The sequence below is a fragment of the Natrix helvetica genome (genome assembly GCF_964273705.1).
Source record: "Natrix helvetica genome assembly, chromosome: 2".
Taxonomy (NCBI): domain Eukaryota; kingdom Metazoa; phylum Chordata; class Lepidosauria; order Squamata; family Natricidae; genus Natrix; species Natrix helvetica.
In genome coordinates this window covers 161,550,615-161,567,931 of record NC_138552.1, presented here as the reverse complement: position 1 = coordinate 161,567,931, position 17,317 = coordinate 161,550,615, and the positions used below count along the sequence as shown (strand labels likewise).

Here is a 17,317-nt window from a genome sequence, read left to right as displayed (position 1 = left end):
TTTGGAACCTAAGAAAAAAAGGCATCCTTTCAAATTCCATTTTTAACATCTGATTCCCAAATTCTGCATTCCCCCTTTAGATTGTCTTCATCTCATCTCTCATCCCAACCGCCCCCTCCTCCAGCACACCTATCCTCTGTTCATTCCGTGTGGTTTGCTGGTTAGTCTCTCTGAGCTGTTCATTTAAGTCCTGCAGTTGTTTTTTAATTTCATCCTGTCCCTTTAAGATGATCTGAAGCATCTGTTGAGTAGACAAGTCCTTTGCACTCTCTTCAGAGGCTTTAGATTGTAGAAAAGATCCCAGTTGTGACTGGTGTGCGGGGCTGGACGTGGAAGATGTTGGGGCCGATGAGGCCTTACCAGGTGGTAATTTCTTTGGACCCATCATGAGGCTCAGAGATAGTTATTGTTCTGTACAAAGAGATGGCGTCTGTGGGAGAGCACAGCCGGTAGGGATCACCAAACAAACAAGTCCAAAGGAGAATAAGTCCTCTAGTAGAAAACTAGAGCAAATAGGTGGGTCAAAATATTCCAAATCCAGGGGAATAACGTACTTGAAGAGGCTCCTGGAAGTCTCTGGGGTGGAAATTAGTTGAAAGCCATAAAGTTTTCCAAGGGAGGAGTCTTATTCATAAAGACAAAGAAGAAGGAGGAAGTTGCCATATTGGCTCAGCCAGTACAGGTGGTCAGGAAACAACAAAGTCAAAGTTCCCATAAGTAGTTTAGAGAAGAATCAGTTCAGCCATCCTTTCTCTCACAATTGTAGCCAAGAAGAAAAAAATCCCCCCCCATTATTTAAGGGAAGTGAAAGTAGTTTTCAAACTTTCTCTCTCCCCCATAAAAGGGAGAGATTTTTCAAGTGCCGCTTTTCCAAGGGAGGTGGAATTCCCCCCCCTCCAATCTAAGCTCCTCCAGAAGTTGAAACAGACAAAACAGGAAAACTGCAAAACAGTCAAAAGTGTAAGAATGGTAAAAGACCTGGGGAGACCCCTCGGCTCACCGCTCTTCAGCTGTTTCGTTCCAATTAATTATTTCCTTCCAGGCTGTGTTCGGAGAAGTGTGCGGTGGCATTCCGCATGCTCCCTATGCTCCCCGGCTCCTGAGGCAAAGCTGGAGACCCCCCGTGGCAGCCGCCGTTCCAGGGGGTCCCAGCAAGCCGCCCCTATGGCAGGGCGCCACTCCAAGGCACCCTGTGCTCCCCCTAGACTTCAGGGGAGCCCACCGGAGCAGCAAAAAGGCGGACATGCACGTCCGTCTCCTTCGGCTGCCGGAAGTCGTCTCACCTTATTCGTGATTTTGATCTTCAGAGTTTCTGCCAATTCTTCCTTTTGTCTTGATAACATATTCTTTGTCAAAATCTTCATTTTGTCTTTATTTATTTTCAAACCTGCTACTTTTCCATATTCCTCTATTTTTTCAATCAATTTAGGTGCAGTTTCTAATGGATACTCTAAGACAGTGGTTCTCAACTTTCCCAATGCCGTGACCCTTTAATACAGTTCCTCATGTTGTGATGACCCCCAACCATAAAATTGGTGTCTTGGTTCCTAAGACCATCGAAAATACGTGTTTTCCAATGGACTTAGGGGACCCTCGTGAAAGGTTCGTTCGACCCCCCAAAAGGGTCCCAACCCACAGATTGAGAACCACTGCTCTAAGATAAAGACCAAGTCATGCTTGCAATTTATATTCTTCTTTTTTAATTTTCATTCCTTTTATATCTTTTTCTTCTCTAATATTTCTATTTAAAACTTCTAATATTAAGATGAATAACAGAGGGGATAGTGAACAGCCTTGTCTTGTCTCTTTCCTTATTTCAATAGAATCTGTCAATTCTCCATTTATCATTATCTTTGCTTTTTTTTATGGTATATAGTTTCTATGGCTTGAGTAAATTTCTTACCAAAGCCCATCTGTTCCAGCTGTAACAACATAAATCGCCGGTTTATGTTGTCAAAGGCTTTCTGTGCATCTAAAAACATCAGAGCCATTTGTTTTTCAGGATGTGCCTCATAATATTCCAAAGTGTTCAGAATTATTCTCATATTATCTTTGATTTATTCTCATATTATCTCTGATAAACTATAAGGATATCTAGTAGAGGTTAAATTAGAAGAAGAACAAGTTAAAGAATCTATGATCGCTTGGGGGAAAGGTTTTGGGCATGGGATTGATTTAGAGAATTGGCAGAAATTGTGGTCTCAAAATTATAAAATGACAATGTCAACAGCATATAAAGAAAATTTGTATAAGATGTTTTACAGGTGGCAACTACCCCCGATGAGAATAGCAAGAATGTTCAAGAATAAATTGGAAAAGTGTTGGAAATGTCATCAGATATCGGGTTCATATTACTTGCATGGACTTGCATAGAAGCTACAGTAAAAGATATTGGACTAAAATCCACACTTGGTTAGAAAAAATGATACAAAAACATATTGACTTTAAACCAGAAGTTTTTTTATTGGGAATTATATCGGAAACGTACAATAGAAAACTGAAATATTTGATTGTAAATGTGTTAACAACAGCTAGAATTGTATTTTCTAAAAACTGGAAAAATGAGAAAACACCAACACAGAAGGAAGTTATTCATAAAATAATGGAATGTGCTGAAATGAGTAAGTTGGCTTTTGAAATTAGAGAACAGGAAGATAAACAATTTTATAGGATATGGGATTTATTTTATCAGTGGTTAGAAAAAAAACATGGAAATGAAAATTATTAGGTAATGTTATCAATATTAGAATAGAATGATTTAGAATATGACATAAAAATACTTTATTATTGGATACATTGAAGATGATGTAATGAATTATTATAATATAAATGAACCCATATTTAGCAAATCTCATTTAAAATGAAGAAATAATAGTGATAATCAAACAAATGAAGTACTATAATAATAATGTATATAAAAATATTTGACTGATAATTTGTGATTTTATATAAAATGTAAGTGATGACTATGGAAAGGATGCACAAAAATCTTGTGACCAATTGACTCACTGTATATAATGGAAGATGTTTTTATTTTACATGTCTTGTCTATGTTTGTTTAAAAAATAAAAACTTTTATTAAAAAAAAGAGATGCCAATACTGTTATAGCAAATATAAGCACTAGCTCACTGCAAGAAACAAGCCAACTAATATATAGCAGAGTTGCAGTTAAAACTGAATACCTGGGATGCAAAATCAACAAGGGGAAAATAACCAAATAGTACATCACCAAAATGGAAGATCAGGCTGGAAAATAAGAACATCGAACTTAATCCGATACAGGCAGGGTAGAACAGAGAAAAGAAAAGAACTTGAAGAACAGAAAGACCAACTAATACTGGATGAGGAAATATCACCTTGATAGAAGGAAGACTAATGTAGCACTGGAAATAACAAAGCAGTAAATAACTCTATAGCCAAGAAGATCAGCAGATACAAAGCTTGAATTGTAAATTATAGTCAAAACCCCCAATTTCAATCCAATCCATCAATGGAGAGACTGGAGTGAATCAATCAGTACCTGAAAAGGAAAAAAACAGTGCAGTTCTGATTGCAGATATAGGATTACCCAAAGAAGCAAAACAAGGATGCAGCTTGGTTAAAGGTGATGAATTTGTAATAATAGCAGAAATGGTAGAGAAAAGAGCAAGGGAGAAAAAGAATTGGCCAGCACCAAGTTTGGATGAACTTCATGGTTTTTGGTTGAAACATCTAAAATAAAATTTCTGTTCAACAGCATCCATATATATAATCAAAATATTGTGATGGAGTTTGGATGAATATGCCATGCTTACTATGAAACGGGGAGAAACAAAATGGACAGAATCAAGAAAACCTATTGAATAGTATCAAAAGTATGGATGAAAACAATCACTATAAACACCTTGTCATCCTTCAAGCTGACAACATCAAACATAATGAAGTAAAAAAAAAGTTCGAAAGGATGCATCAATTAGGTGAATGAGATCTTAAAATCCAAACGAAGTCAACTAAGACTTGCAACAAATGTCAAAAATTATTTTTAAAAGTGTCTTTCAACCTATAAAAATAAGAAAAAGGTCAAGGAACCAGTCCTCTACTGGAAGAACATGGCAAGGAGGTGATGGGTAGCAGGGTGAAAGTGGAACTGTTTAATTATTTCTTTCTTTACAGAAAAAGAAAAAAAAATAGTCCAACCTATCAAAAGCAGTTTTGTAAAAGACAATATAGGATTACAAGTCAAACTAGACAAGGAAATGGTAAGAGAACACCCATCAACTGTAGATGTGTTCAGATCACAGCCAGACAAACTCTGTCTTTCCCATTGAAAATATGGCGACAGATGATTTACAGAACACATACCATCTCAGTCATTGCCAGAGTTATAATACAATACAATACAATAGCAGAGTTGGAAGGGACCTTGGAGGTCTTCTAGTCCAACCCCTTGCCTAGGCAGGAAACCCTATACCGTTTCAGACAAATGGCTATCCAACATCTTCTTAAAGACTTCCAGTGTTGGGGCATTCACTACTTCTGGAGGCAAGCTGTTCCACTAAATAATTGTTCTGTCAGGAAATTTCTCCTCAGTTCTAAGTTGCTTCTCTCTTTGATTAGTTTCCACCCATTGCTTCTTGTTCTGCCCTCAGGTGCCCTGGAGAATAGTTTGACTCCCTCTTCTTTGTGGCAACCCCTGAGATATTAGAACACTGTTATAATGTCTCCCCTAGTCCTTCTTTTCATTAAACTAGACATACCTGCAACCGTTCTTCATATGTTTTAGTCTCCAATCCCCTAATCCTCTTTGTTGCGCTTCTGTGCACTCTTTCTAGAGTCTCCACATCTTTTCTACATCGTGTCGACCAAAACTGCAGTATTCCAAGTGTGGCCTTACCAAGGCATTATAAAGTGGTATTAACACTTCACGTGATCTTGATTCTATCCCTCTGTTTATGTAGCCTAGAAATGTGTTGGCTTTTTTGGCAGCTGCTGCACACTGCCGGCTCATATTTAAATGGGTGTCCACTAGGATTCCAAGATCCCACTCATAGTTACTACTATTGAGCAAGTTACCACCTATACTGTACCTGTGCATTTCATTTTTCTTGCCTAAATGTAGAACCTTACTCTTTTCACCATTGAATTTCATTTTATTAGATAGTGCCCAATGTTCAAGTTTGTCAAGATCCTTCTGTATCTTAAGCCTGTCTTCTGGAGTGTTGGCTAGTTCTGCCAGCTTGCTCTCATCTGCAAATTTGATGAGTTCCCCATTTATTCCCTCATCCAAATCATTGATGAAGATGTTGAAGAGTACTGGGTCTAAAACAGAGCCTTGGGGTACTCCACTGCATACTTCCCTCCATGTAGATGCAGTTCCATTGAGGACTACACATTGAGTGCAGTTGGTCAGTCAGTTACGAATCCATCTGGTGGTGATGCTGTCTAACCCACATTCTTCTACTTTATCTAGTAGTAGATTATGGTCTATCTTATCAAATGCCTTACGAAGTCCAAGTAAACTATATCAACGGCATTCCTCTGGTCCACTAATTTTGTCACTTTGTCAAAAAATGCAATAAGATTAGTCTGGAATGATCTGTTTTTGACAAACCCATGTTGGCTTTTGGCTATTACTTTGTTTACTTCTAGGTGTTCGCTAATTTGTTGTTTGATTATCTTTTCCAGAATCGTTCCTGGTATTGAGGTCAGGCTGATAGGTCTGTAGTTTCCTGGATCTATTTCCCCCCTTTTTTGAACATGGGAACCACACCAGCTCTTTTCCAGTCTCTGGCAGTTCCCCAGTACTCCAGGATCTCTGAAAGATATAGTTCAGTGGTTCTGAAATCTCATCTGCCTGTTCCTTCAGAACCCTGGGGTGTAATCCATCTGGTCCTGGTGATTTGAACTCATCTAGGGTAAACAGGTTCTCACTTACCATTTTCTTCCGTATTTCAACTTGTGTTCCTAATCTGATTTTTGTAGTGCTGTTTTTGATAGGTTTTATTCCTTTGTGTAAAGACAGATGCAAAAAATGAGTTAAATAGTCATGCTTTCTTCCTGTTGCTTGTCACCTTCTTGCCACTTTCTCCCAGCAATGGACTAATTGTTTCCTTAACCTTTTTCTTGTTTTTAACATGTTGGAAGAAGCTTTTTTTGTTATTTTTTACTTTTGTGGCAAGCATTTCTTCATTGTGAGCCTTAGCTTTTCTCACTTCATCTTTACAGGCTCAGGCTATTTGCTGATATTCTGCCTTAGTTATGTCCCCCTCTTTCCACTTTTTATACTTATCTTTTTTGTCTTTCAATTTGTCAGAGAGTTCTTTATGCAGCCATGCTGGTTTCTTTTGGAAGCTGTTATTTTTCTTATTCATTGGTATTGTGCTAGACTGGGCTTTTGTAATGTCATTTTTCAAAATTTCCCAAGCTTCTTGAGTTGTTTTCCCCTTGAGGATTTTCATCCATGGAATTCTTCCCAAGCTCTCTCTAAGTTTATTGAAATTAGTTCTCTTAAAGTCCAAGACTCTAGTTTGACTTTGTTCCACTATTTGTGTTTGCATAATGTTGAATTCCAATATTGCATGGTCACTTGCCCCTGGGTTCCTGTGGCTTCAACACCTTCTATCATTTCCTCTCTGTTAGTGAGAATTAAGTCCAATATGGCTGATCCCCTTGTTCCCTTCTCTACTTTTTGAGAAACAAAGTTGTCTGCTAGGTTTGTTAGGAACCTGTTGGATCTTCCACTTGGTGCAGAGTTTGTTTCCCAATTGATGTCAGGGTAGTTAAAATCCCCCATTACTACTGTGGTGTGCTTCCTACATACCTTAGTTAGCTGACTAGCAAAAAGTTCATCTACTTCCACTGCTTGGTTGGGTGGCCTATAGTATAGACCTATGGCAATGTCATTCCCCCCCCCCCAACCTTTAATATTGACCCAAATGCATTCAAGGTAGTTCTCAACATCGTTGTACTCTGTTTCTGTAGAGATGTAGTTATTTCTTATATATAGTGCAACTCAGGGACTTGCGGTCAGGGGAGGCAGGGGAGGCAGAGCCTCACCTCTCATCATGAAATAATATATAATATATAATAATAATATATATTTCCTCCCATCCCTTTTACATGGCTCCCACTAAGCTACGGTAAGGAGAAGAGCCTTTGGGGAGTGAAGAGGAAGAGGAGGGAGGAGGGGGAGGAGGTGCACACGCGGGCAACCGGCGGAGGCAGGAGGGTTCTCGGAAGCGCCAATAACCTTCCTGCCTCCGCTGTACATTGCGCGCTCCTCGCGACTGCAATAGATGTCCAGAAGTGGCAGGGGCTGTTGGGCTGGAAGCCCAAACCCCATTAGCCACAAAAGCCGCTTCTGGACAGATATTGCAGTCGCGAGGAGTGCACGAAGTCCAGAAGAGGCAGAAAGGTTCTCGTCATTCCCCAGTCGCTTTCGTGGCTTCATCATCAAGATGAAGTCCGGGAGCACCGACAACATTTCTGCCTCCGCTGGACTTTGTCTTGATGATGTCGCCGCAGCTGCCAGGCGTGGATGGACAGAGGTAGCCAGAGTGGCGCCGAGGCAGTCCGGCGGGTAAGTGACCGAGGATCAGGCTGCCTGATCCTCCATCGCTAGCTCGCTCGCTCGCTCTTTCGTCCGCCCGGGTTGCCTCGGCGTCACTTTGGCTACCTCCGTCCGTCCGCACCCAGCAGCTGCGGCGATGTCATCAAGACAAAGTGACTTGGAGGCAAAGTGCTTTTCAGTGCTTTTCTGTGCATCTGGCATTTAGGTAGATAGCCGGATGTCCTAAACACCAGACGTACAGAAAAGCACTGAAAAGCAGCTGCTGTTGCGGACCACGGAGCGTGAGCCGGTGGAGCGCGCTCAGGAAGGCAGGGAATGGGATCACGTGTGCTGCAGGCTGAGGCAGCCTCAGCCTCCAGCACACGTGGTCCCATTCCCTGCCTTCCTGATGACGTCATCAGCCTCACCAGCCATAAACCTCACCGCACGTCACTGGTGCAACTCCACCTCTTTTATTTGGTCTGGTTCATTTAAATAATTTAAATCCTTCTAGCTGTATGTTCCATTTGTGAGTTTCATCCCACCAAGTTTCTGTAATGGCAACAATATCGTATCTGCCCTCATTTACTTGAATTTCTAATTCACCCTGTTTATTCCTCATACTCTGTGAATTGGTGTATAGACATTTGAGTCCATTTTGATTGACCTTATGTTTACTGTCTACATAACCTGTGGTATGCCTGACTGCCCCTATTTTCTTGCCACTTGTATGATTCATGCACATGGTATGGCACTCACTATTAACTGCTTGGTTTTGTTGACAGCAGGAGTGATCATCTTACCCGCACAAACATCTATGTTACCTGCACTGATAACCCTATGAGTTTTAGATTGCTGGGGATAGAAATGTTCTGTATCAATTAATTCTCTGTCTCCGTTGTTCAGTTTAAATGTTTATCCAGAAAATCTGTGAATTTAATGCCAAGTAACTCAGTCCCTTTCTTGGATGAGTGTAAACCATCTCTTTTGTACAGTTTTTCATGGACCAGCTGCAGACATCATGACTAATAAAACCAAAGCCTTCCCTTTTACACCACTCCTTTAGTCACACATTAAACTCTGCTACACTCTGGCCCTTCCCTTTTTGTTCATTATATACTAATAAAACATCTGAAAAGATAAGCCTACAACCTATACTACTAAGTTTATATCCCAAGCTCTGGAAATCATTCTTCACAGAAAGTACATCTTTTTGGGACAGATCATTTGTGCCAAGATGCATCAACGTCACAGTCCTTACTTGCATTCTTGACTATCTTAAAAATACACCTCTTGTCTCTGCTGGCAGTAGCACTTGGCAAACACCTGATCTCTTTTAAAACCTCCATATCTTTTCCTAAATTTACATCCCTTACGATTGAATCACCAACCAGGTGACTTCTCTTTTTGCATACCTTGATCTTCTTGTGCGACTGATGTGTGATACCTTATTCCCCATTTCACCTTTCCGAAGGAAGTTCTTCATTTTGGGCCACGATCCCCTGCTTATTTGAGTCATCATTATCACAACTACCTTGAACTGTCTGTTTAGTGTCCCCATTAAGGTCAGCAAGGGCGCTATATATGTTATGTTGGGTCACAGCAAAAGCTTTGTGTTTATGGTTCACAGCTGTCACCCTGCCAGATCCCACAGTTCTCCAGACTACTCTTCTCCTGCAGGATCTTTGCAGTAGAGGGGGCTGATAGCGTGGCATCTCCATAGAGTGGAATGGCCGAATTGGACACCTAATTTCTGCTTAGAGAGCACAGATTAGAGATTCTAGATAGGTTATCTGTCTATGTAGACTAGTAATTTGTTTACAAAGGGGACAGTATCCAAATTTGAAAAGAGTACTGCGAAAGACAGGTGCAAAACAGCTATTACATTGAACTAAGCCAGTCATTTTGAAATAAAATAAGATCACAATCTCAAGCGCACTAATCCAAAATGTATTATTGATATTTTGGATTATAGATATACAATTCACGCGCCATTAGGCGTGCGGGCCACTACCTTAGTCCTTTTTGTCTCTCTGACTCCCCCCTTGTATCCAGCAGCTCTAATCACCAGCCTCAGGAAGGTTCAAATGAAATGGCTGCTGACTGAGTAACCAGACCCAGCAGCCATGCCAGAAGAAAATCAAACTGTAAAGGGAAACCAGGGGAATTGGCAGTAGAAGGCAGCACTGCTATTGAATTGTGTGGTTTTTTAAAAAAAATAATCAGAATTTTCATACAGATGTTTGAGGAGTGAGGATCATTTTTCCCAACAAAGAGGTGAGTTCATTTCTGCTTATCTATCCATGACTGCCTCATTGGATAAGGCAACCAAGCCTCTCACTCTGGATTTTACTTTTTTTCCCCTCTTTATTATGGTCATAGTTCAGCAAAGGATTTGACTTTACAAAAGTCCAACTGCTTTTCAGAACATCTATAGTTGCTCTAAGATCTGGCAACTCAACGAACATTTCAGCAAGGGGAAGAAAACAACAGGAGAAATAGCCCTTTCTGCTTTCCAACACCCCGTGAGAATGTCTTATTGACAAATCGATAAGCTACTTAGTGCCTACAAAGAGCCCTCAAGGCAGCTGTTTATACAAATTAAAACTGGACTAAAACTGAAAACTCTACTAAAAGGTGTAATAAAAAACACTCAGGGAATCCCTGATTTCATTACTGTTTATTCCCCTCTGTCAAGTCTGCAAGCTGCAATCTTTAGCGTAAATAAAAAAAGGTTGTGAACATTATTTCTCATTTCCTCCCTCATCTCCCAAAACGGCAAGTATTTCATACGAACCGAATAGCTTCATCTCATCCAATTGCTAGAAGTAAACCACAGTGTTACCCAACTGTTAAATGAAATATATACCTCTTTAGAGAAAACCAAGAGCCATACAGGACCTTTATAAGTATCGTATCAGGGGTCATATGTCCAAGGTGGGGCAAGGGCAAAAAAGATTAAATTAATTATTTTAAATTAGATTAACTATGAATTGATAAATTACATTGATTCAGCTCCATAAGGTAGTCCTCGACGTACGACCACAATGGAGCCCAAAATTTCCATTGCTCATTCCCATGACCACGGGGATGTTGCAACAGTCATAAATGTGAAAACCAGCCATAAGTTACTTTTTTCAGTATAGTAACTTCAAACAGTCCCTACATGGATAGTTGGAAGTTGAGAACTACCAGTATATAATACTTTTTTCTTCATTTATTGCCTGAAAACTATTTGGAGGGGTACATGATTCTGACCCTAAAAAGATGCTCCATAAATTAATTTGCAAGAGTTCAGCTTAGCTGTAACAACTAATAAAAGAACGATTGATTTAAACAAGACAAGATTGTGTGGGGCATTTTTGGCCTCTGTCAAAAGGACTCTGCACCAAGGTTGGGTTAATAATATGCATTCATAAGAAATTAAAGCCCTCAGTCACTCAAGGACCATTTCTACAATAGTGATTTTTAATGCCTTACACTATCACTCAGGGACGCGGTGGCTCAGTAGTTAAGACTCTGACCTTGTCGATCAGAAATGCCGGCAGTTCGGCGGTTTGAATCCCTAGCGCTGCGTAACAGGGTGAGCTCCTGTTACTTGTCCCAGCTTCTGCCAACCTAACACTTCGAAAGCATGTAAAAAAGGCAAGTAGAAAAATAAGAACCACCTTTGGTGGGAAGATAACAGCCTTCTGTGCACCTTTGGCATTTAGTCATGCCAGCCACATGACCACGGAGATGTCTTCAGATAGCGCTGGCTCTTCAGTTTTGAAACAGAGATTAGCACCGCCCCCTAGAGTTGGGAATGACTAGCACATATGTGCAAGGGGAACCTTTAACTTTACCTTACCTCAGCCCTCACAGAGATAATATAAAGCTACTTTTTTGGCTGATATATTGCCAGAATGATGACTAGCTATAAGGTGCTGTAAGTTACAAGTGTAAAAATTGCTAAAGTCCAACATATAAAACCAGTTACATAAACTGATTTTATATCAAATGACCCTTCCTTGGGGATAATATTAAAGTAACTCAAAATCTAATCTCTGAATGACAAATTCAGGACCCAAGGATTCTTTTGTCTCAATCAAACATCAAATGTCCAGGGTTGGAGTGGACAAAGAGAACACTCATTTGTATAGATGATAGAGCTAAATGTAAATATGGATATAAATACTTCAAAGTTTTCATCAAGTCTTCTGCCTTGTTCCACCACTACCTCGAAAATTAATATGGAATTCAACTTTACAAACTTCAAATTGTCAGAAAGTCTTTTTTGGCAATGGGAGACAGGAAAAGCAGTGAATATATAAACTAGTCAAGCTATTCTAGCATCATCTGGTCTATGTTTGTCTACCTAAATGTTGGAATATATGTTGGAATGTATTTTTATTGCAACAACTACAGCCAACCAGTAGATGGCAGTGCTTATACTTTTGCATCTGGTTATACTCTCTGTCCTTTTTTATTCTGAGGAAAGTTTCCTGTTATAGTTTAAACTGTTAAGAACCAAGGACCAAGGACCACAGCTAAATAAACCTGATGGACTTGGTTTGGGTACAAATCATAATTCAGAACAACACTCATGGGCTTAACAGAACTGAGCAAGGGCAATCAAATATGTGGGGAAAGATATTCCATTTTCACCAGTGGCTCACTGGACATCATCTACTTATGAACAGATACATTACAAGTTTTGTTGTGGCCCGCCATTGACCAGTGGAACTGGCAGCAGATTCGGACAGTGAGGAGGTTGGGGAGGAACATGGGCCAGTCCTGGAGTCTGGGGAAGGCTCTGATGAGGGCTCTGTGTCAGAGGCAGAGAGTGGGGTCAGAGCCGTATGCTAATTATCAGCTGCCTTCGGAGTCAGACATCAGTGAGGCAGACAAACAGAGCCTGTTCCCAGTGTGCGCATGCGCAGAGTTGCCAGACAAAAGGAACAACTAAGGAACAAAGGTTGACTTGGGAGTAAGGCCACACGTGGACAGTGAATGGCCCCTCCCATAGGGAATAAAAGAGGAGAGAGAGGGGATGGGTGTTTTCAGGAGACAATTAGTTCATTCCTGCATTCTTGCCAAGTATTGCGGCATCTGCGGTAATTGTGAATTATCTTGAAAGACTGTGGAAGAGGAAATACTTCGCTGGCGAGGAATTCACTGTAAATTAAATCAAAGGGGTTTATTGGGATGAGGACTCAGCTTCGTGCTGCTGGGGAAGCCTAGGTCAGAGCAAGTTTCTAGATTTAAACTGCACCAAGCATTGCAGTCATTAATTAGAGGGAAATTGACATTTTATAAATATGCAGAAAGCAAGCATATTAACTTGCAATAAAGTGAATCCGTTAAATTAACATTTCATTTTTGTCCTGGTCTCACCCAATTCTTTGTTCTGGACCTTTCCTCCTTTGGGAGAGCAGCTTCAAAGATCAACGGTTGTCCAAATCAGAAAGAAATGGTGGGTGCTCCTGTTGCTGATTTGCAGCAAGCAAAGTAATATATTTATAGCAGACTACCCAGTAGCTGTACATTTAGGCAAATAGTGATGACCTTACATTTTGAGCAACTTGGATGGATTTATTGGTGTCCTTGATATTCTGCACCTTTTGGTCCCAATCCAGAGATTTGTTCCACCAAGAAATGTGTGCTTTGAATGAAAGGTATGCATTAGTTTGCCCAGCAGAGCAACATTACAAACGCCTTACTACTCCCTTTTTGTGGTAGCGTCCAACAACCATGTTGTCTTGAATGTTTAGGATAGATGTGCCAGACAGTAACTTTATCTCCAACCAAAGCCTGCTTCAGTTCGTTCCTCAGTCATCCTAGGAAGCCTAACCCAGTTACTTAGTCATGTGAAAATGCAGGGCAAAGAAAATATGGAAAATAATCTCACGGCATTCACTGGATGCAACACATAAAGTGGAACTTTCATATTTAACTCTTCTTTTACCCCAACCTCTACTGGAGAAGTTCAGTTGCAAAATAGTCAAACCTGGAAATTATTGACCCAGCACTTGCAGTCATGACCCAAAGTTTGTTTAGAATCAAAAGGGAGATTCGAATGGGAAGCACTCATTTGGCAGCAAATGTACAAGTAGCTCTCGACTTACTGTTGTTTATTTAGTGACTGAAGTTACAACGGCACTGAAAAAAGTGACTTATGACCGTTTTTCACACTTATGACCATTGCAGCATCCCCAGGGTCATGTGATTAAAATCCTGATTTTTGGCAACTGTATTTATCACAGTTGCAGTGTCCTGGGGTCATGTGATCACCTTTTGCGACCTTCTGATAAGCAAAGTCAATGGGGAAGCCAGATGCATTAATAACCACATTACTAACTTAACAATAGCAGTGGTTCACTGCAGCAAGGAAGGTCATAAAATGGGGCAAAACTCACAACGGTCTCACTTAGCAACAGAAATGTTGGGCTTCATTGTGGTAGTCAAGGGACGAAACAAGGATAAGATCATAGCATTTCTACTGGAGAAAACCCAAATGGGGAATGGTGTTTGCTGTCTCTTAAGAGAACTCGCACCATCAGCCATTAGGGAGTTATGACAGCAGAAGCTCCCTGCCACAGATGAGGTCCTAATTATCCAAAAGAGATTAAAATATCACAATTAATTTCCCTGGGAGGGCGAGATGCATCAGGATTGACAAAGAGAACCAGTCGCTAGAACAGATAAAGGACTCTTTGAATTAATATTCAGACTGAACATTCACGGTGCACAACTCTGCTTGCTTGTTCAAAGATGTCGACCGTTAGTGTGTTCGGAATGCTAATTTCTGGCAAGTGTCCTGAATCCTGATTTAGTATAGAAAGGTCAGGCATACATTGTAATTCATTTGTGAAATAATAATTTGCACTCCACCTTCTTCCCCACCCCTGCAAAAAAGGATAACCTGCTAAATTGGGTATCAAGAATTCCTAAATAAATGAGTTAAAATATGTCAGTTTTATAGTCTTTGGGATTTAGTGATCAATAGGAACTCTTGATATTCTTTAATATCTTGGGGGGAAAACAGTAGTTTTATCTTTAAGAAAGACTATAGTATTTGTATTTATTAGTTTGTCAAACATGTACAAGATAGCAGGTATAAATATAAACATGGATATAAATGAAAGAAATGAATACAAATAGATGGGGACTGTAGGATAGGAACATTAGACACGCTGGTGCGCTTATGCATCTACCTTTTACTTACACACCCTCTTAGGAATGGGGTGAGGTCCATGGAAGATAGTTTTAGGTTGAAGCTGTGAGGGTTAAAGGATGTAACAAGGGAGTCAGGTAGTGCATTCCAGGCACTGACCACTCTGTTGCTGAAGTCATGTTTTCTGCAATAGAGTTTGGAGTGTATGTGTATGGTATTAATAGTGTATGGTATTAATGATAGAATCTCATCAGAAAAAAGCCACATTTCATGAAAGAATTGCAACTGCCCCCAATTCCACAAATAGAAAACAATCTCACTGGGAGTTGAATCTTTGTTTCTATTTCAGCAGTAGGACAGTGTCCTTAAGAACACCTGACAGGGGAAGTCTACCTTACAGGATGTAGGACTGATCACGATTGCCTGAAATTGCTACCCTGCAACTCTGAGGACAAGGGATTCGGTCTCTCAGTTCAGTCGGAGTCGCTGAAGTTGTCCTAAGACAACAAACCAGGGTAGCAATTTCAGGCAATCGTGATCAGTCCTACACCCTGTAAAGTAGACTTCCCCTGTCAGGTGTTCTTAAGGACAGTGTCCTACTGCTGAAATAGAAAGAAAAAAATTCAACTGCCAGTGAGATTTCTTTCTATTTGTGGAATTGGGGGCAGAGGATGTGGGTGGGGTTAGGGTGGGGGGGATGCCTTCTCTCCTTGGCCAAGAGAGCAAAATGTTTATCTGCTGTCTTTGGTTGCATTTTGAAAGGAACCATGTCTGTACCCAGTGGTGGGATTCAACCAGTTTGCACCACTCTGGGAGAACCGGTTGTTAAGTTTCTGAGCAGTTTGGTGAACTGGCAGAGAATCAGTTGTTAAATTATCTGAATCCCACCGCTGTCTGTACCCAAAGCCCAATTATCATAGCATGCTCAGAAATCTTAGTCTAACATCATGCGGGCATTATTATTATTTTTCTTTAAATGATCTCAGGATCACATACACTAAGCTGGGAAGAATGGAGATTCAGATGATTTTATAATGCTAAGAATCTGTTTGCATCGTTTCAAGTAGAAACTTAAAATGTTCGACCTGTGAATAGAACACAGTGACAGCCACAGACAAGCAGCAAGGAAAGGTCTTAAAGTCTGGTTCACGTGTGCATTTCCCTTATTTTCATTCTAGAGCATTAAAGGCCAACCAAACCATTAAGTAAAATGCAAGTCCCTGACTTAACAATAATTCATTTAATGATCATTCAAAGTTACGATGGCAATATTTAACAGTTGAGGAGAAAGCTTTCAATATATAAGGAACAGATGTAAAGTGGCCCACTTCCATTTTCATATTTAAATTGTTGGAGTCTATTAAAAGTATTGAAGTAGGAACAACTGTTTTATTAACCTATACATTCTGAAAAGAGCAGTCCAGGATTACACATATCAGGTGTGCAAAAACCTGAGCAACCAGTAGGTGGCAGTAAAGTTGTTTATCTGACATCTGCTACTATCTAGCGTTGTTTGGTGTTTTGCAGCCCAGACATAGAGGCAGGCAGTTCTGTTTATAACAGAAAACCAATAACTCCAGTGCTTATTATTATGACAATCTTATTTAAAAATGTGATACGATTTCTAATTTGTCATTCAATATGAGTGACTGCAAAGTTTCTCCCCGTCTCCCTCTCTCTCACACTCTCTCTCCCCCCATCCCCTTTCTCCTTATCAATTTCCAGTGTTTAGGAATAACAGGGTGCCTCCTTACTGCTGGAAATAACAATTATTGGCCCAAGCAAATTCTGACTTTCTCACTGAAGTTGCAATCAGGAGGTAGCATAAACAAAATGAAACAAGACTTTTTGTCATGCTGCTTCTTCCATGATTCTTTTTCTCATACCCTTTTGCATAACACTGAGCATAATGCAATTTAGTATTTAGTAAATTACAGAATTGTTTTAGTAAATTATAGAATGGTTTTATTTTTAGACAACCCTACACACTCAGCATCAGCAGATCCAGGATTTATCATATGAAAAAATCATATCCAGGTAAATATTGATTATATAGTTCCTTAATCCTTGCTGAAAGATTATAGCATAATTAGTTTCAGCACCCCATAGCTGAACCTGTTAATCATTAAGGTCACTGGAGGAAGTATAAAAATAGCAACTAACTAACTAACTTTTCTTTCCAGCCTCTAGTATCTTAATATTGCATAATAACGCTAAGGAAAATTGCATCCTACCTTCAGCTTCTCTTGGGATAACATGTCTTTTGCTGAAGAGACTCTTTTACATTTTCCTATCTCCATTTCCCAGCAAGAGGAAGATTTAAATCCCAAAAAGAAGGAGCTTAGATGGCTAGGTGTTAGAAACCATGACTGCCCACACTCGAGTGGTGAGACTGGGCTGGATCAGAATGCCTGGGTGATAATTTCTTCCCGGCAATAGTTTCCATTTATAGCTTTAGAAAACTCACAAACAGGAGTCCTCTGGCAAGAAGGCGAGACTCGGGCTTCAGATAACATGAAATGCCCTGTTGGCATTGAACCCTTCGAAACCCAGCATAATTTTGATTACCTGGAGCTCATTGTCACCACCTTCACTAGAACTTCCTCGGAGAAGTTGGAAGGAATTAGGAGAC

General features: G+C 40.2%; 1 protein-coding gene across 1 annotated transcript in view; it reads right to left on the bottom strand.

Moving 5' to 3' along the window:
* MLIP (muscular LMNA interacting protein) overlaps window positions 1-17,044 on the bottom strand; it is a 72,691-nt gene extending 55,647 nt beyond the window's left edge. The window contains exon 1 of the mRNA XM_081945557.1: window positions 16,920-17,044. Within this exon, the coding sequence (XP_081801683.1) occupies window positions 16,920-16,985 (66 nt within the window). The 5' untranslated portion in view covers window positions 16,986-17,044. The remainder of the gene's footprint in view (window positions 1-16,919) is intronic.
* Between the last annotated feature and the right edge of the window lie 273 nt (window positions 17,045-17,317).